The 19,275-nt window shown below is 56.7% G+C and overlaps 1 protein-coding gene and 2 long non-coding RNA genes across 4 annotated transcripts; 1 reads left to right on the top strand and 2 right to left on the bottom strand.

Moving 5' to 3' along the window:
* Positions 1–2,414: 2,414 nt before the first annotated feature.
* On the bottom strand, positions 2,415–7,865 carry LOC105817980. The gene is made up of 2 exons (XR_001137866.1): positions 7,730–7,865; positions 2,415–2,685 (listed from the first exon to the last, which is right to left on the bottom strand). It is a non-coding gene; the product is annotated as an uncharacterized LOC105817980 (long non-coding RNA).
* A 4,759-nt stretch (positions 7,866–12,624) lies between these two features.
* LOC105817972 lies at positions 12,625–14,412 on the bottom strand. The gene is made up of 2 exons (XR_001137865.1): positions 14,171–14,412; positions 12,625–13,290 (listed from the first exon to the last, which is right to left on the bottom strand). It is a non-coding gene; the product is annotated as an uncharacterized LOC105817972 (long non-coding RNA).
* Positions 14,355–18,546, top strand: SIX3 (SIX homeobox 3). Of its 2 annotated transcripts, XM_012653817.1 has the most exons (3): positions 14,376–15,367; positions 17,046–17,205; positions 17,575–18,546. In XM_012653817.1, the coding sequence occupies exons 1-3, from the start codon at positions 14,559–14,561 to the stop codon at positions 17,626–17,628; spliced, it is 1,023 nt and encodes a 340-aa protein (XP_012509271.1). In that variant the 5' UTR covers positions 14,376–14,558; the 3' UTR covers positions 17,629–18,546. The 2 variants fall into 2 exon arrangements, with proteins under 2 accessions (XP_012509272.1, XP_012509271.1); XM_012653818.1 differs by having other exon boundaries at positions 14,355–15,367; positions 17,046–18,546.
* Positions 18,547–19,275: the final 729 nt, after the last annotated feature.

The raw sequence follows: 19,275 nt of genomic DNA, 5'->3' as shown, positions 1-19,275 counted from the left end.
ATGGCAAGCTTCCTTTGAAACATATTTATAAAATAACTACAGTATAATTAAACCAACAAAGCCATCTTTTAAGTAAGCTTAATAGCTCAGTTTTTTTTCACCTCGGTAAAATTTATTTAAAAAAAGAAAAATAGTTATGCCTCAATCCCACTGTATATTTTATTCTGTGCATCTAATATTTCCTTTGCATCTACGATCTATGCATATCTAATTCTTTTTGACAACTATGATTATTAATAAAGTGCTCGTGAAAGATATGCTTCATAGCTTCTTCAACAAGAATAATGTTTTTTTGTTAATGGAAATTGTAACATATCTTGACAGATACAATATATAAGATGTGCTTTTTTCTTAATTGTTAATATTGCTGTGCTGAATACACAAGGAGCAGATCAACAGATATGGCAGGTAATAATCAGAGCGGATTCTATTTTATACAATGTAACTAAAAATATTTTAATGATATAAAAGCAATAGATAAATAAAAGCAATTATATTTAATTTTGCGTTTGGCGTGCCGGCAATTTTTGGTGGTTGTTGCTGCTCTTGTCGGTGTGTTTAATAAAGGAGGAAGCTCGGAGCGCAGAGTAATCGGTACCGAAGCGGCTCAACCTTCTTGCAGCCCAAGGGTCCTGCAAGCTGCCCTTTCTCAGCTCTCCGCAGCTTCAGCGTCCCTGGCGCGCAGGGCCAGGCTGAATGCTAATTCGGGATACACAGGGGCTCAAGTTCACTGAGTTTTCCGCAGTTTTGCAAACCGTTCCCCTCTTCCCACGTCTTGCGGTTTAACATCACCCGATTTCCCAAAACACACCAGGCGCGGGACTAGAGCCACCACAGCGGACCCCTGGCCGCTCGGCTCTGCCCCACGCCCCTCGCTCCCTTCCCCCGAAACTCGGTCCTCTCCGCCGAGGGCCTGCCTCGCCCCGGCCCACCCCCCGCGCGGAGAATAAACAGTTGACATCACTGTTAAATCTTTATTTAAAACTGTTTCCAAGGTTACAAATTACCGTGCCTCCTATGCAACAGGTTCCTCCGAAGAGGTATCATTACAGATTAACTGTAATGTGTAGGATTAGAATAAAAGCATAAGGGATTAGGTAAAAGGGGCGACGCTCGAGAAATAACGCCCGAGCGGGTCTCGACTGCGAGTCAGCGGGGGAATCCGCGAAGACGCTGGGCGTTGGGGCGCCGCGGCGCCGCCGAGCTGGACCCGGTTCCTCCGCTCCCGGGCCCTGGCCCCAGAGTGGTTAGGGGCGGCATCGCCAGAAGGACTAACACGGCCAGAGGCTTCCTGGACAACAGGGACTAGAGACGGGGCTCCAGGGCGGGGAAGGTGGGGGGCCGAGCGGCCGCGGAGGCAGAGGGCGGAACTAGGCCTACGGCCCGGCTGGGGGCTGCCAGAGCACGGCGCCCGGGACTTGGTTCCGTAGCCTTGCGAAGCGCCGGGAATGCGGTGAGGGCAGCACACCCACACGGGGGTCACTGGGTTTATCCAAGTGGCTGATGCTGCCATCAAGTCCCAGGCCTGATGGGGCCCCTCTTGGCGTCCTGCAAACCTCCACACCACCGGCTGGGGCAGGGGGCCGGGGAGGGGGGCAGCCGGCAGTGGGGTGGGCCCCGGCGCAGGCCGCCCGTGCCCTTCCGAGCCCAGGACTTGGGCCTTCTCCCGCCGAGGCCATGCACCCCATTGGGCCACCTTCCCGCCCGGCCATCCCCTGCCCCTCTAGCTCCAAGGAAGGCCCCAGCACTCCCTCTCCCTTCACACCGCTTCCTTCGGGCCATGGCTCGCCGCGCTGGCCCCCGCTGGACTCGGGCCTGCCCTGGGCCACGGCCCCGGGCAGCTGACGCAGCCCCGAGAGCTGTTTGCGTGTCGGGGTGGAGGGCGAGGGGCTGGAAAAACAAACAAGGCCGGGGCACGGAGGCTTGGGGTGGGGGCCGGCTGGGGGCCGGAAGGAAGTGCGCAGTGTGGCGAGAGCGCCAAACAAAGCCCTCTCGGGAGCCCCATCACCCCGCGGTGACCCCGGGCCCGCCCCGCTGAGCCAAGGGGCTCCGGGGCCTCGCCTCCGAGCAGGCCGCTGCGCCGCCGCTGCCCAGGCCCGGGCGCTCCTCGGTCCCCGCAGGCCGAACCCGCGGCCAGCCCCGAAGGCGCGAGGGACAGCGCGGCCGGCGGTTAAGCCTCACCCCGCCTGGAGAGCCAACAGAGAGAGGCCGAGGGGATGTCCACGCTGATGTCCTCCGCGAGGAAGCGGGGCGACTCTGGGGCGCGCTGGAGCCACAACTCTGCCAACAGTTGGCGAGGGGTGGAGCGGGCTCCCGGGTGGTTGGACGTGGAGACCAACTTCGCCGCGACTCCTGCTTCCTAGAGAAGGGCCCTGGCTGAGGAGGCGGCGGGAGGGGACTGTTGCAAACAGCTGTTCCTCATACATATTTCATTACACAATCAGATAATGCGTCCCACCACCTTCTCAATTATTCGCAGATAAACATTTTCAAGACGTTTTGACATCTGTCTTAGTGCCTGCTATTAATTTAGTAATCACTGTAGTTAAAAATGTATGGGATTTTTGCCGTCGGAGCACCTCCTCTCCGGCGCGCGGGCCCTGTGTTGGGCTGCGGCTGGGAGTCCGGGCCCTCTGGGAATGAAGACACCTCAGGAGGTGAGACGGCCGCTCTAGTGCGTTGACACTGTTGATGGAAGGGATTAAAGGAGTGTCAAGTTATTTTAATTTGTTGTAGATGATGACTATCCCCTCCCCCACCCACATACCCTCCTCACTTTGCCACCCCATCCCTAGACCCTACAACAATGCTCAGCCCTTTGCCCCGGGCAGCGGAAATGGTTAGGCTCGTCCAGGAGGCGAGATTCTGTTGAGGGAGACGCAGCAACTCAAGTCGGCTTAGAGAGAGAGAAGCCACAGAATCACTGAGAATGATTTCTCACAACAAAACACCTAACAATACAAAGATCCCCACTCCGGAGGTCACAAACCTCTTCGGTTTGCCCTGAGCCCTGTGGCCCTGGCAGAGGTGACAAGGGCGTTTGGGAAAGACAGAGAAAAATAAATTCGCTCCAGTGACTGTACATGGGGCATTTGGGGCTATGAGAAAACGAGTTACTTTTCTGCTTGAGTGATAAACGTTGCAATGGGCATAGCTACATACACACAAACAGGTTTTAAAATCAGACAAGCAGAGTTTGAAGAACCTCACAGGATTGGAAGTATTACAATAGCAAATATTTCAACTACAAAATGCTTTTATTTATTATTAGGAGGGTTCTAAATAAACTTTTACCCAAAGAAGAGGGAAGAAAATAACCATACCCAAAGGTAAACCGAGTTTGTTTCTTTGTGTTTTGAATCTTAGCTTCAGGGGATGAACGTTACACTTTGAGTTTGAGAGTGATGTCTCATTCATTTCTTTCTCTTTCTGCCACAGTCTCTCTTTCAGGTGAGTCAGCAGGTGGACTCTCATTTGGGAATGAGGAAAACAAATCTAGGGAAAGAAAAATGGCCTTGGAAGAAATTGCCTTCCAACGAAGGTTGTGACTCCAATGTGATTTTCACTCTTTATTGTTTAAAACATCCACAAGAACAAAGTCTTGCTAAAATTTCCAGGAATTAACTGTATCTAAAAAGAAAAGGACACAGTGTTTGTCCTCAAAAGAGAAGAAATTCTTCCCTACTCACACCCCCACACCCCCTCTGTTTCTAGGGCAACTACATCTGCAGAAATATGTCCTCCTGCGGTGTTTTCGGGTGGTTCATTTCTTCTTCACAAAATGGACCCTCCTTTGCCCCTTGGAGAGTGGTCATCTGACTTTTTGGCCCAGAAAGTCCCGTTTTTCCTTTTCTTTCTTTTTCTTTTCTTTTTTCTTCTTTCTTTATTTCTCTCTTTCTCTTTTTTGTCTAAACAAATCTTTCTGGACTTATCCTCTACTTTCGTGTGACAGAAGGAGGTTCAGAAGATGTGCTCGGAAAAGAGAAAGCTGGGAAGGCAGGTGAAGTGGAAGGGACGGCACCACTGCACCCAGGGAGCCTGCCTCTTCTGCAGGAAACCCCAGGCCAGCCACCAGAGCTGGGTGGGCAAACGGAGTTGACACTGAGAACAAGCCTGAGCAGTTGCTTAGTATTTGCCTGAAAGCCACTCTGAGAACCCCTCTCTGCAACCCCCCAGCTGGGCCGGGATGTGGAGCTGTGCCTGGGACTGGGGAGCTGTGGGTGAGAACTTCCCAATCTCTCACAAGGAAAATTTTAATAAGCTAAATAATTGCATTTGCTTTGGAGTGTTCTTTTTAAAATTTATTTGATATACGGGGTATTGGGATGGAAACAGAGGCAGTAAGGCATGGATCTGAGCTAATATGTCCTTTTTAATAACTAAATTTAGGATAGGAGGTATGAATGGGGACAAAATAAGGACCTTTCAGCTTCTGGAATCCTGATTAGAGCTGAAAGTTCCTATTAGGAATTAAGAATCTCCTGGAAGTGAGTGAGGACTTTTACGCTCTCCACCCAAGTCATTCAGAATGCAACCTCCTAGGCCAAAAATAATACCAAACAAATATTTTTAAAATCCTGGTCAACATAAATCTTTCCTGGATTGCCCTCTTCTGGGTGTCTCCAAAAGATCTGAGAGGAAGGTGAACAGATTGGCTCTGGAGTGGATAAGGCATTGGTTCTTTCCAGTTGCCATGACTTGACCTGAAACCTTTCACCCAGTCGGCTCAACAAAGTTTCTCCTTCCGGGCCAACGTCCCCTCTAGCAGGAAGCCCTTGGCCTTGCGGCCTACATGCTCAGCCAACTTTCCCTGTGAGCGGCTTCCTGCCCTCCTGTCTGGGGTCACTCCGCGCGCCGCACTGTGGCTTTTTTATCAGCATCTGGACAACTGGGTGTGCACCCGTGCATTCGAATAATTATGCCTGTGGACACTTCTTTATTCCTCAGATTCTTCCGTTAGTGTTTAATTCTCCCGTGTGTATTCGGGTACAATTGTATGTACGTTCCATGCACAATCAGGTGACTCAGATTGAATTTGAGCTCAGATGTGCTCGAACCCCTGGGTCTGCGTGGGGAGGAGAAGGTGTGTAAGTGCAAACGCGTGGCCTTGGGTGGGATGTAAGGTTGATAAGGCTTTCCAGCCCCAGGGCCCTCTAGGCCTCTTTTACACCTTCATCTGCCCAATTTCTTAACCTTTAAGGAAGAGGGAGATGCTCCGACGATCCGCGCCCCGTAACCCTTCGAGAAGGCGGGTACCAGCCTCTAGGACCTCTCTTGGTGGATTGTTCCTGGGCCAGGTCGAAAGGGGCGGTGGGGGAGGGGCCGAGGTCTCGAGGTCGCCCGCACCCCCTTCCAAGCCACTTCGCTGCCGAATGCGCCCTGGGGCTCTGGGGAGGGTGGGAACACAATAGTGGAAATCCTGGCGCTACGAGAAGGGTGATGCGTACGTTTAGGGGCGAAACTCTGCTGGGAGCAGCCGTATTTGCAACTCAAAACTGACCTGGGACCGCCCCCTTGGCCCCTCCTCCAACCCCCACCGCGACTCGTCGGGCTCTTCGGGCTTCCAGAGCGCTCATCCCAGCCACCCCCAAGCACCCTGGGGCCGCTCCAACCTTGGGAGGCCTTAGGGGTAGGCTATGAGACTGGACTGGGAAGAAAGGGGACCAAGAAGGGTGGCCACGGCTCTCCTGCTGGCGGTCCGGTCTAGTCCACTGCCAGAATCCGCTTTTCCGGCCGCGCTTCTACTTGTCTCAGGGGCCAGCGGGAGCGCTGGCCTCGGGTGTACGGAGGTGAGGGGTGTGGTGTCCGTGCACGTGTTCACGTGCGACTGGAAGCGGTTCCCTAGGCGTTCCCGAAATCTCGTAGATGTGTTTCCTGTGAGAAAGATGCGGACTTGCGGCTAACTTCAGGTCAGTTTGCTCGTAAAGGGCGAATGTCAGTCCGATGGTTGGACGTTGTGTCTCTCCTGCGCATTAGGACAAAGTGAAGCCACCTCTCCCTCTCCCTCATGCAGCCTCCCAGGCCAGGTCAAAAGGTCCAGGCCCCAGGCCTTCTTGTGCAACCCCGTTCTCTGATCCTAGGGCCTAAGATGCCCTGGTACCCACTTAGGGTGAGGCTGGAAAACTTACATGGGAAATGGAGACTGGAAGAGCTCCCCCCACATCCATTGCAGGGTGGAGTCCCCACCACGGCATATTGGACCTACCGACCTGGAATCTCTCTGCCGACCCAGTCTGGAATCCAGATAGGCGGCGGCGGGGGAGGAAGGGATGATAAGGAAGTTGGGTTGGTACAGAATGGAAGTGGAGTTGGAAGGAGGGAAGAAAAACAAACAAGACTGGGTGGGGATGTGGAGTTGGCTAAGGATGGGGTGGGGATGGAGTTGGGGCTGCCTCGGAGAGCGGCGGCTTTTCACCCTGCTACAGGGAGGTGCGTCTGGCTGCGCCGTTGCCTCCCCCCAAATAAAGCTAATGATGTAGTAATTTAGGAGGGGGTGAGGGGCTGGGCAAAAGGAGGGAGGGGAGAGGATGGGGGAACGCGCGCCCCAAGAGCGAAAGCAAACAGCTGTGGAGGCGCTGCCTGTGGCTCAGGCTTCCCAACAGGTTAGCCATACTGAGATCCGCCCGGCATTTCGCAGGAAGGGGGGGAGACAGAGCGAGAGGGGGAGAGAGCCTCACAAGAGGACAGAGCGACGGAGGGAAAGAGATAGGAGCCAGAGTGCGCACCGCGCAGCTTAAGAGGACTTACTAATGAATATTTATCCGCCGCTGCTTCATGCTCCTGGCTTCCCTTACCTTTCTGCAGGTAAGATCTTCCCTGCGCCCCATCCCGGGGGGTCCCCCTAGCTTCCCCGTCGGGGCGCCGGTGGCCCGGCGGGAGGGCTCTTGGCAGACGGAGGTGGGAGGGCGGCTCTGCTCCGCGCTGGGCTCGGGCGGCGGGGCGTGAGACCCCGCACGACCGAGAACCGCGCGTGGGCTACCTGTGTGGAATGGGTATGACTGCGTGTGTACGAGTGTGCGTGTGAGACAGAGAGACAGAGAGAGACAGAGACTGCGCCCACAAGCGCGCGCGCCTGTTTCTGGCGCGCTCTAGGGACATTTTCCGACTTTTCACTGGGGCGCCCTGGATTTCTCGCCTTGCCTGTTTCCCCTCCCCCTCTTTTCACCCCCTTCACGTCCCCCACCTCACCCCACTCCACTCCACCCTACCTCACCCCACTCCAGCCCTATCCCCGGCTGCTGAGACGCTCTTCTGTGGACTATTGTGCCACTGGTGCGGGCTCCCCCCGGATCCCGGGTCTCTCATGAGGAAGGATGAATAATAGTTTGGTTTCCGCCGTAAACCCCCACACAAAGGCCGCCCGGCCCCCAGTCCCCTGTCCCCCTTCCTGCAAGCTTCCCTGGTGAGGTGCTTCGGCCGCACTCTTTCTCTCTCCCCCTCTCAGGGCCCCAGGGCCCAGACCAAGGAGCTAAGAGAGATCGGGACTCGGGGTACGGGGTGGAACTCCTTGGGGGCCGCCCTACAGGCTTCCTGGGCTGGAAACTCGAGCCCAAGACTCCAAGGGGAGGGCGTCGCTTCCTTCCCCACCCCCCACAGCCACTACCGCCCCTGCCATCCGGCCAGAGAAGCACCGGGAACTCGGGCCTGCCTAGGGATAAAGAGGGAGGGGAAAAGGAAGGGGTTCGGGGAGGAGCTGACGACATAACCAGAATTCTTTAAACTGACTTACCCGGACACCTGTTGAGAATCCATTTGGGGTCGGCTGGCTCCGGAGCTGCCTCGAGGTGTACAACACAAAACCAAAAGCCAAAGTTGGAAAAAGAAAATTCTTTTTCTGATCATGCTGGACGCGAACGGTCAGGCTCCGGGCTCTGCGCTAGGGTTGGCTGGCTGTAGCGCCGAGAGTGTCTTTGCCAGGTCCCGCCACCCCAGCGGCCCACTCATCCCACGCCTCCGCGGCCAGAGACTCAGAGTCCGCCGACTCCGTTCTCAGGGCCCGGCACTGGCAGCTCGGCTTAAGCCTGGGCAGGCTTTCTAAGCCCTGCTCAGAAGTCAAGAGCAACAGTGCTGCCACTCCGCGCGGCCTTTCATGCCTTGGACTCTCCTTATTCTTGTGCCTCGGCCTCTCCGGGCGCCCTTGGACAAAACCCCCAGAGCCCGGCCGCTCCCTTCCGGCTAAATCCCCTTCGGGGTCAGTGCGCTACCAGCACCGGGGCGCGCGCCTCTCCTGCCAGCCGTGTGGCTCTTAAAGAGCCGCACCCCCCCTCCGCCCTGCGCGCTCCCTCGACCCCCGCCTCCCCTCCCTCTCCTCCTGATCTAGCCCCCCACGCCGACGCCTGAGGTCCCTGCTGCCCCGACAGATGCCTGCGGACTCCCAGCCCCCTCCCCTCGCCTCCTCCCCTGAGCAGCAGTGGGCCTGGCCTCGAGGCCACAGGGCTGAGTTCTCCCCTCTGCCTCGGGTTCCCTTTCTCACCAACAGCTTCCACCCTTCGCTCCTCCGCCCCTACTTTTGCCCTTTGGGTGGATCAAGGCCTGGGCACCGCCTTTGCCTAGCTCAGAGATGATCCCTAAAGATTGTCAGTTTAGGCTTGAATTAGGGGGTTATAGGATGGGAAATGATGCAGGGCATGCCAGTGGAGCTAGGGAGAGAGAAAGGAAGAGGAGGGGACACGATGGATTTAGAGGATTCTGCTATCCCAGGGCCTACCTGGCCTTTTGGCAGAGGGTAAGGGCTGATCCCTTCCCACTCCTTCCCAGAGATGGTCATCCTCAAACAGGGTCCTGAGGTTACCAACCTGCCCAGGCCCACTGTGTGTCTGAGGGATTGTGGGGCAGGTATGGGGGTGGGGGTGGGGGACTCCAGAAGGCCCTGCATGTGGATCTGGTAGCAGTCTGCTTCCCAAACCCAGAGCATTAATTCCCCCAAAAGTAACCTTTAAGGACCCAAGAGCTGGGTATGCAAAGAAGGAGAGGAGACCTTGAGTTCCAACTGTCGAGGGAAAAGGATGTCAGAGGAGAGAGAAAATAGAAAGAGAAGGAAGTCTACTTTTTGAGGACTGAGCACAAATTCCTAATAGTGTTTCTTATATTTACTGGCCAACCATGTCACCTGCCCCATCAAGAAAGGAGGAAGTAGATGATTGCTTTGGTTCCCTTTCCTTCCAGAGCTGTGCCCCTCTGCCTTTCTCCCAGGCCTGTATCCAGCCCAGTCTCACCCTAGCAGCCAGCCTACCCCTGTCCAGGGTGGCTATGCCTAGGGTACTTTCTTCCCAGCCTTCCCAGGACTAGAAGCATGATTAAAGAGAGACCACAGAAGGGATGGTTCTCTTGAGTAGGGGGTGCAGGATAAGCCATGGTACCCCACCTTCCCTACTGCCAACTGTCATAACATTTGACTGTTTGACCTCTGAACATGGGAGAAGCAATGATGGGGCTGCGCTGCTTGTCCTTTCTCAAATTCAAGCCCTAGCACACCAGTTCTGGATGTCAGAAGGGATCTTTGGGAAGTGTGTGGCTGTGAAGACCAAAGGAATTTAAGGAGAGAGGAGGATGGAAGGCTGACCCTCCCCTGGGCATCTGTTCTCTGGCACCCCAATGTTAGTCCAGATGCACCTTTAAGGAACTGGGGTGACTAATTGATCTGCAATTGGGTCTCTTGGGAGAGGTTGGCAGTGTACTCCCTGGGCTAGATCCCCAGGCCGCAATATGTCTCACATCCCCCAAGCTTCCAGGCCCTCTCTCTTGGGGTTGGGTCACCACAGCTGGCTAGGCTGGGTTTGTGCCCACCCTCCTGGGTCTGGCAGTGGGAGGTGCTGTGGTTCAAGACAGAGCTAAACTTCCCTTGTTGAGGATGTGTGGGGCGGAGGGGCCTTTAGCGGGCGGCGGGGCTCATTAGGCAGAGCAGGGTGCTGAGAGGTGCGCGCTGCCGGCCCCTGAGGCCGCCTTTGAGCGGCCAGGGAGGCTTCATTAAGCGGCGCTAACAAGGCGTACAAATGCCAGGCCCAGCAGCTTTCTTGCAATGCTGGGGCCTTAGCAGGGCGCCGGGCTAATGAGGGTCACTCAAAGGGGCTGATCAAATATTCAAATTTCCCCGCACGCCAGGAACTTTTATGCATGGAGAAAGTTGAGGCAACTGAGCTGTGTTTACGGTCCTGGGCGACAATTGCTAGGAGCGCCCGTCCCCGGAGGCTAAGACAGGGGGGCCGTGGGGCGGGGGCGCAGGGAGGGAGTAGTTGTTGTTGTTGTTGTTTTTCAAAGGAAAGTAATGGGGTCCTTGAAGGGCTTCGCCGCCTCCCCGCCTGCGTGCTGCGCTCCCCTGCGCCCTCCCTGGCCGCCAGCGCCAAGCGCCTCAGTTTGCAGCTTGCGGGGAGGCCCAGACTGTGGGCCACCCGGCCAGCTCCCGCCTTCAGACATCCTGGGAACTGGAAGGGGCGTTGCCTCCCCCAGGACAAACCTTCCCCGGGCCGACTGGGTCTTCGATTTAGAGCTGAGCTGCGCTGATTGGGTGCAGCTGCCCCAGCCCTCCAGATCCTTCTTTTCCAGAGGCCCGAAGACCCACTGGCTTTCCCCGTAACCCGAAACAAGGAGAGAGTGGGATGTCTCTCAGGCAATTCTCCTGATGGAGTCCAGACTTTCCCAGTGCTGGGCTTGGGGCTATTTGTAGGTAAATGCCCAGTAGGTCGTGGTACAAGGAGAACACTCTTCAGCCTAAACGCCCTCTTTTCTCCCTGCACCACCTGAACGCTGTCCTTCCGATCCCCGGGGCCAGGATTGAAGCGGGGATGATGGCGGCAATTTTGTTCTGCACAGGTGACTCGGCCTGTATGGGCGGCAAGTAGCAGTTCCCGCAGTCTGAGCAGCCGGAGGGCAGAGGAGAGACCTAGAGGCTCCGCGGGGTGACCTATCCACCCAGGGCTCACCGCTCTGAGGGACCCAGGGTGCAGGTGCCCTCCGCGCGCCACCCCTCCAGGAGTCCCCCAGGCTCACCTCCCGGCCTTGGCGCTGCTCGATAGCTTGGTTCCCAGAGCAGCGAGGAAGACGGCTTGGGGCCTGGAACCCAAGGTCCCTCTTCTCCTACCCCCAACCCCCGCCCCAATGCCTAGAGCCTGGGAATGTGGGAGGGGAAGCTCTGGTGCTCCACAGCCCCCCCTTCCCACCCGGACACACACAACGCCTCTAGACTGAGACCCTGAGGAGCCTGAGCCCCCAGCCCCGCCAGGAGCCAGTCCCGCCATCCGTGCTGAGGATCAACTGCCCCGCCTCCCTGCCCAGCTCCCGGGACTCTCAACTTACCGGCTCCAGGCGGCGGGCGTGGTGCTTCGGCCAGAGCCGAGAGGCTCTGGCGACGGCGGGACCGTGAGGTGGGTTGGGCGGGTGGACTGCGTGGAGTTCGGCTTTGCAGGGAGGCGCGGACAGCTCAGGGCTGCAGTCCACCCCGCCAGGTCCCCGCGCACAAAGCTGCGCGCCTTGCAGCCGCCCTCTGCCCGGTTTTGCGCTCCCGAGCCGCGGCCAGCACCGGAGCAGGCGGGGTTCGGCGGGTAGGTAGACGCCGGGGCAGAGGCTGGGGGGCGGGGGTGTCGCCGAGCGGTGTCTCAGCCCCACTTGCCTCAATTCTCCCTGAGTGACGACGGTTTTCGATTTCAGCTTTCGGCAGGGCTCTCGGCACCTGCCCAGCCTCTCTCCGGGGCTGGCCCAGCAGCGGCGGGGAGAGGCCAGGTCGCCCCCACCAGGAGGCGGGGGTTGCGGGGACGGGGAGGGGACTGGCCGGGTTCATCCGCCCGCCCGGCGCCTGGGTCCCCGGCTCCAGGGGATGCAGTTTCGGGGTCACGAGCTGCTTTCAAAAAGTTGAACACAATATTCGGAAACCCACCCGTAGGAATTCTCCCCCCACACGCGGCACAATACCCACTCCCCTCCCCTTTTTCATTCCTTCCTCCCCCGCTTCCTCCTCCTGCCCCTTCTCCCTCCCACCCTTCAGCCTATAATCCTTCCCTTACGAGAGAAAGAGAGAAAGGGATCGGGAAGAAAAGATGAAGTGTCTGTTTTTGTGTCCCAACCTTCGGGCTCTTTCTCGGCCCGCAGTGAACGACCGCCCAGAGCTTCGCAGCTGAGCGGAAAAGGACTCATGGTCGGGAGGAAGATACCTGGAGGAGAGAGAACACTGAAATGGGCTTGGCCTGTCTTACCTTTGGGGGAATATTTTTCTGCCCTAGTCATCAGGTTTAGGACCAGCTACCCTCCCTTCCACCCCCCACCAACATCCCCTCTGCTTCCGGCCAAGAGAGCCAGTTTGGGCCCCTCGCCCAACCCAGAGCCTCCCTGCAGCCTGGAGCTTCCAAGGCGGCTTACACTTCCCCGCCCGCCCTCAGAGGCCTGGCGCTGCGGGAGTCAAGGCCTAAGCAGGGCCTGAGCTCTGGGTTTAGGGGCTGGGACACTCAGCCCCAGTCACGTTAGGTTTCCCATTTAAATTCTCTCCCAATCTCTCTTTCTCTCTCCCCTCATTGAGATCTCCAAAGTGGTGTGGACCCGGCGCCTCGCCCCCAGATCTGCATCGGAATGCAGAAAAGATCTTTTTTTAAAAACAAGTTTTGAATTCCTCAATGATTTTTCTTCTGGAAAGGCAGCTTAGGATAATTATTTCAGCTTTATTGAGGGCAGATTAGTTGAAGTCTGGGCGCTGCGTTTCAATACGCGTTGTACACGGGCCGACAATGTGGGCATTGTTGGCTACTGTGTGTGAATCCATTCAACATATACACTTTTTAACACCAAACCAAGTCCTGTCTAAATATACACAGTGCGTGGGGAAAGACGTCTGTGACCCCGACAAATCTGCGTAAATCACACTTCCATAGTTACAGAAGCCTCACAAAGGCAGGCCCGGATCAAGATGCTGATTACATCTTCTTAAAAGCAACATACCTAAGAATAAATACCATGCCTGGCCTGGGGGCTGTGGTGGCCAGAGAGAGGGAGGGCCCTCTGCTTTCTATGGACTTTTTGGGGTTTGTTTTAGGCTTGCGAGGATATTTTCCCTCCACAAATTAGACAGTTCTTAAAATAATTATCTTACAATATGAGCAAACGAGCAATTTTCAGGCCTTATCCACTTCATCCAAGTGGCTGACCTCCAAAGTTTGAGTGCCCTTCTGGAGCTGGTGGCCAGGCCCAGAGCTCCCAGTGTGTGTGTGGGCAGAGTGGGCATCTTCAGGACTTCCTGGGGTCCGGAGAGCTCCCAGGCTTCTCTTCTGCCGTAGCTCCTCCACAACTCCTCAGGGAGGCGGCTGAATTCTGGGAGGAAACAAAGAGTTGGTTTGCTTTTTTAAATGGAAAAAAATGTGCTGTTGTTTGGAGTGTTATTTTAAAATACACGAGGATGGGAGAAATCAAGGCTTTTTGGCTTGGGGAAGAGTAAAGAGAAATCCTACTTATGCAGAGGGAGTTGGGGTGAATGTCGCTGACGGGCACAGACAGGGGAGGCCAGAGCGGCCTCTAGCGCCGTGTGTCCTGGGCTCCGGCTGCTGGCGCCAGATGCCCCCAGAATCTGGGATCCCTGGCGGGCGCCGAGGCCTGCCCCGCCAGGGTCGATGCTTGGTGGGCCCCATGATCTCATCCCTCTTTTCTTCCTTGCCACTATTAGTGCTCACATAGGCAGAAAGAGGCGGCCCCCGACGTGCACACCATGTGCAAACCATGCCCGCTTGGCTGGCCTGCCGCCTCTCCTTGCGGGCCAGCCCGCCAGCCTTCCTGAAGTGTGGCTAGCCTCTTGCCTCCCAACAAAATCCCCCCCTCTCATTGCTCATCCCATTCAACTATTCTGTGCCCATGGCTTTTCGAACTCCTGGATCAACTTTGGGGAAGAGGGAAGAAGGGGGCTCAGAGACAGCAATAGAGAAAAGAGAAGAGAAGAGAGCAGAGGAAGGGAGAGAGAAAGGAGGGGAAAGTGGCGAGATTAAGAGTTGCAAAGATTAAAAAATTCTCTTTCTCCCCCTTCTCCCTCCTTCCCTGTTCTCCCCCTCCCCCCTCTGGCTAAGTGGTAAAACCGTCCTTACGTTCTCGGTATTGATTGGCAGGGCTGACAGTGATTGGCAGTGGTTGCCGTGGCAACGCCACAACGACACGCCACAGACCAATAGAAAAGCGAAACAAAATGTTTCAATGCTGCACTCACTGTGGATTTAGGGGAGATATTATGAGGCTGTTGTCATTAGGGCGATTGCTGTGGAATCGCTGAATCTTGACTCGGCAGTGGTTGGCTCTCGCTCTCCTCTCTCCCTCTCCCTCTCTGTCTCGGGTTCTCTGCGCGCGCGCACCGGGCCGCTCTCCTTCCTCCCTCTCTATGTGGCTGCGCGGGTGTGTGTGTGTGTGGATGTGTGTGGGGTGTGGGTGTCCCTTACGCCCTTCCTCCTCCCCCTCCTCCTCCTCCTGCTCCCCCCTCCTTTCCTTCTCCTCCTCCCCCCTCTCCTCTCCCTCCTCCTGGTCCTCATCGCCCCTCTCCTCCTCTTCCTCCCCTCTCTTTTCCTCTCCCTGAATTTTCTCCTCTCCTCTCAGGTCAGTCCATGGTATTCCGCTCCCCCCTAGACCTCTATTCCTCCCACTTCTTGTTGCCAAACTTCTCCGATTCTCACCACCGCTCCCTACTTCTGGCGAGTAGCGGCGGCGGGAGCGGTGCGGGAGGCGGCGGCAGCGCGGGAGGCGGCAGCGGCGGCGGGAACGGTGCGGGAGGCGGCGGTGCTGGCGGAGCAGGCGGCGGCGGCGGCGGCGGCGGCTCCAGGGCCCCCCCGGAAGAGTTGTCCATGTTCCAGCTGCCCACCCTCAACTTCTCGCCGGAGCAGGTGGCCAGCGTCTGCGAGACGCTGGAGGAGACGGGCGACATCGAGCGGCTGGGCCGCTTCCTCTGGTCGCTGCCCGTGGCCCCCGGGGCGTGCGAGGCCATCAACAAACACGAGTCGATCCTGCGCGCGCGCGCCGTGGTCGCCTTCCACACGGGCAACTTCCGCGACCTCTACCACATTCTGGAAAACCACAAGTTCACCAAGGAGTCTCACGGCAAGCTGCAGGCCATGTGGCTCGAGGCGCACTACCAGGAGGCCGAGAAGCTGCGCGGCCGCCCACTAGGCCCGGTGGACAAGTACCGCGTGCGTAAGAAGTTCCCGCTGCCGCGCACCATCTGGGACGGCGAGCAGAAGACGCATTGCTTCAAGGAGCGGACTCGGAGCCTGCTGCGGGAGTGGTACCTGCAGGACCCCTACCCCAACCCCAGCAAGAAACGCGAACTGGCGCAGGCCACCGGCCTCACTCCCACACAAGTAGGCAACTGGTTTAAGAACCGGCGGCAGCGCGACCGTGCCGCGGCGGCCAAGAACAGGTTAGTGTCAGGGCCCGCGACCGGGTTGCAGCCTCTGGGGCCGGGGAAGGGCAGAGGGGTTGAAACCGGGACGAGCGGGGCTTGGTGGAGGCGGCCGCCAAGCGCGGGAGAAGCCGCGACTGCCCGGCCAGTTGGAGAAAGTTCCCGCTTGCCTGGCGCGCGGAAGAGGGGGTGGGCTGTGGGTTTATGATTGCTTTGCCCGAGAGGGGCTTTCGTCAGGGCCGAGAGTGTGAGCGTGCGGCCCGAGTGCCCGCGGCCCCTGATCCCGGCCTGGGGAGCCATAGCGGCGCGCTGCACCCGCGCCCGCCTCCTCAGCCCTGACGCCAGCTCGACGCTCCTTTGGAGCCTGGAGACCGGGAAGGAAGGGAAGCACCCCTTGCCATCTGGTTCTTATTTCCATGCATTGCAAAATCCCGAGAGAAATCCACGAACGTCAGGGAGAGGAAAGTGAACCTGGGTCTCTGCCACAAAGGGAAAAGGCTGGCGGCCACCGCGCAGCGGGCCTTCTCCCAACATTGCACGTTGCCTGACCCGGAGCAGGAGAGCTGGTTGGGAGTGGAGAGGCTGTGTGTGTGTGTGTATGTGTGTGTGCGCGCGCGCGCGCATGTACTCGCCCTCCTGCCCAGGCCCAAGAGCATCCCTTTGGTCCGCTAAGTTGGGAAGCCGGCAGGAGCAGCCCTGCTGCTGGCAAGTTGGCCACAAAGTCACAAAGTTGTACTAGGCTTGACTGTCCTCGTAGCTGGGCCTGAGGGAAGGAGAAAAAGAACCAGAGGGAAAGAAGGGGAAGGGGGAAAGGAGTGGGGAGAGAAAGGAGAAGGAAGAGAGGAAGTTGGGTGAAAGGCGAAGGGCCTAGTACACCTCAGGGAGCAGTGCCCCCAGCTGCTGACAGCTGTCGGTAGGTGGGGGCTGGGTGTGAGTTCCTGGAGTGTGTTCGGGTTTCAGAGGCCCAGGTCTGAGCCCACGGCCCTCTCGCCCCTGCCTGTGGAGTCCATATTTCCCCCGATGAGGGGAGCACCCAGGGCCAGGCAAAGTCCTTGTGTGGAGAACTCGGAAATACCAGGTTCGGGCAGCCGGTTCTGGTGCCGGGAGGAGGCAGCGGGAGACTGCTCTGTGCTCCTCCCTTGCTTTCCCCTTCCCTCCCTTTCTCTCTCCCTTTCCCCACTTTTCCACTTCCAGCTTCCCTATTTTCTCTTTCCCTGATCCTGCGCTCTGCTTAGGGATCCGGAAAGCAAAGCCGGTCGGTTCTACACGGGAGATGGGAGGGTGAGAAACCGCAGCCCTTGGATGAGTGTTTGGGGGAGCAGGGGCAGAAGGTACTGAGTGAACCCGACAGGTCCCGTCTGAGGAGTCCTGTCCCTCTCGACTTCTGCTCTTCCAGGGCTAGGCGTCCTTTACTGCGTGCGCCCAGGCTTCCCTAGGCGGGAGGCCTCGGATTCTACCTCTCCTCCGAGACCAGACCGGCCCTTATCTGGGAAGCCTGGGAAAGCTCCTGAAAGCCCCAGGGAAGAGGGCCAAGAGCCTAGACTTGGGCTGGGGAGGCTCTGTAGCGCTCAAGGAGTGAGCGGCCGGGTGCCTGGAGGAGGGGATGAGCGCAGAGAGCTGAGTCGGGGGCGGCGACGCGGGGAGCCTGGTGGCGGGCCGCCGTGTCAGGGCGGGCGCGGCTCTCTTTCTCCCATAGGCTCCAGCACCAGGCCATTGGACCGAGCGGCATGCGCTCGCTGGCCGAGCCCGGCTGCCCCACGCACGGCTCGGCAGAGTCGCCGTCCACGGCGGCCAGCCCGACCACCAGCGTGTCCAGCCTGACGGAGCGCGCGGACACCGGCACCTCCATCCTCTCGGTAACCTCCAGCGACTCGGAATGTGATGTATGATAGCCAAGGCTGCCCTCCTCCCCCTCCTTCCCCTCCTACCTCCTCCTTTCCCTCCTCCTCCCAGACCTCCTCCTCTTCCTCCTCTTCCTCCTCCTCCATCCCCAGAACAAACCGAAATCAGGATACACAACCATACACACACAAGTCCACACACACTCCCACCCCAGCCGAAAATATATAAAAACCAAGAAAAATAACAAATTAACCGCAAACTATCAACCCCCAATCACCATCTGCCACCGAGGCCACCCCAAAGGACCGCGACGCCAACAGACAGTCTAACGCTGATGTTGCGGGCAGAAAACATAAAAGAAGTGACAATTGTATACTTTCTAGGACAAGCACGGCTTCTCCTTTCGGTTCCCACGGACCGGCACCCCACCTGCATGACGATTTATTTGTATCTGGGAAAATATTCTCTCTAGTTAAAAATGATTTAAAAAGCGTCGGCTATACAAAAACCAATCACCACCACGAGGACAAGACGACAAAAGCAAAACAGACAAAAAGAAAAAAAAAATAAAATCGCGATCTCCGTTCCGAATTTGTTAAGAAAAAAAAAAGAAAGAAAGGAAAAAAAAAAAAAAGAACTCCTTGAGAGGGAAATAGCAAATGTTTCTCGCCTTTTGTTGCTCTTTCTCTCTTTTTTTTCTCTCTTGCTCTCTTTCTTTCTCTTTCTTCTCTCTGTTTTTAAGTCCAAGTATTGGTCAAACAAGATGCAATCTTCTGTTTTTTGTTCAGCAGACAATCATTTTCTTCGTAAGCACCTTTTTCTCTCCACTCTGTCACTGCCTGTGTGGGTACTGGTTATAAATGTGGAAAAAGAATAGTTATGACTGTAACAGATTTTTATTTTTATTTCAAAATTTTATATGAATTATGTATATCTTAATGATCGGTCATTTTCCCAGTTTGTAATATATGTGTAGAAATTGCCTGTATATGATATTGCTTTTTCTCCTCTCCCTTTCTCTTTCTTTCTCTCTTCTCCTTCTTTCTTCCTCCCTCCTGCTCACCTGTCTCTTTCCTTTTTGGGGTTCCCCTCCCACTCGGTGTTCCTGGCGTCGACTTGGCAGTCAAGGCGTGGCGTGGCGGCCCGGGTTAGGAAGAGGGACCCCACCGCTGGCGAAAGCGGAGAGTGAGACTGTAGTATTCTTATGCAAAAGCTATTTCAAGTATTTCTTAGCTGCTTTGGAGGTATCCTCACTCCCCGTAGGGCGCTTTTACTGTTATCTTAAACTGCGTGTTTATCTATATGTAAAAACTTTCTAAAGCAAATACAGTATTCTCCATTTTCTTATCACTCCCGTAGACTGGTGTTTTTGTCCGCCCCTGGCCCGAAGCCCCAGGGTGCAGCGGCGGGGCCTTCGCTTCACTTACTCTCCGCCGCCTGAGCTCGGGCAGGATTTCAGTGCCGGGTCTGAGCATTTTTGGGGCGTTGGGAAGATGGGAACAGGCCCTTCGGAAAAGAACCAAAGCCGAACCCTGAGCGAAAAGGCCGACAAGGCGCGGGGGGAGAGGGCTACCGCCGGTTTCTCCTCCGCGAGATGCCAGACCCTCGTAACCGCGGCGCACAAGCATCTGGAATCGTAGCCTGGCGCAGCCATCGGGGTCTTTGGGGTGTGTAGGGCGTCTTTCGGTGGTTGTAGCTTTGGTTTTTAAAGGAGGAAACACACAAGGTCACCAAGCCCAAGCATCCATCCCGAGCGGAACTAACAGGCTTTGTGTTCGTTATTTTGGGGGGGATTCGGGGGAACTGTGGCCCGGGTGGAGGAGGCGGGGGAGCGAGGGCGGAGGTAGTTTGCGGAGTTTAGGGCCTGGAATCTGGAAGGATTTCCCTCCTCACCGCCTGTGCGGGCGTCTGTGGGACTTGCCTCATGGCTCTCGATCTTTCTCCCCCAAATTTCTTCCCGTCCTTTGGGATGCCTGAGTCTCTCGAGCCCCTAAGATATTTTGGAGTTGGTTTACACTTAAAACGAAAACCAAAAAAATCACCGCCTCTTGCTAACCATGTTCCCTTTGGCCCCAGGCCTCCTC

The sequence above is a fragment of the Propithecus coquereli genome, unplaced genomic scaffold, assembly GCF_000956105.1.
Source record: "Propithecus coquereli isolate 6110/MARCELLA unplaced genomic scaffold, Pcoq_1.0 Scaffold43, whole genome shotgun sequence".
NCBI lineage: Eukaryota > Metazoa > Chordata > Mammalia > Primates > Indriidae > Propithecus > Propithecus coquereli.
Note: the sequence above shows the minus strand (reverse complement) of the source record. Positions and strands in the feature narration are given on the sequence as shown.

Bases quoted from the DNA above. Each gene is read 5' to 3' on its own strand.
- SIX3 (XM_012653817.1), top strand. From the start codon at position 14,559: ATGGTATTCCGCTCCCCCCTAGACCTCTATTCCTCCCACTTCTTGTTG. The intron at 15,368-17,045 runs GTTAGTGTCAGG...TTTCTCCCATAG, and splicing joins GCCGCGGCGGCCAAGAACAG to GCTCCAGCACCAGGCCATTG. The intron at 17,206-17,574 runs GTAACCTCCAGC...TATACTTTCTAG, and splicing joins CCGGCACCTCCATCCTCTCG to GACAAGCACGGCTTCTCCTT.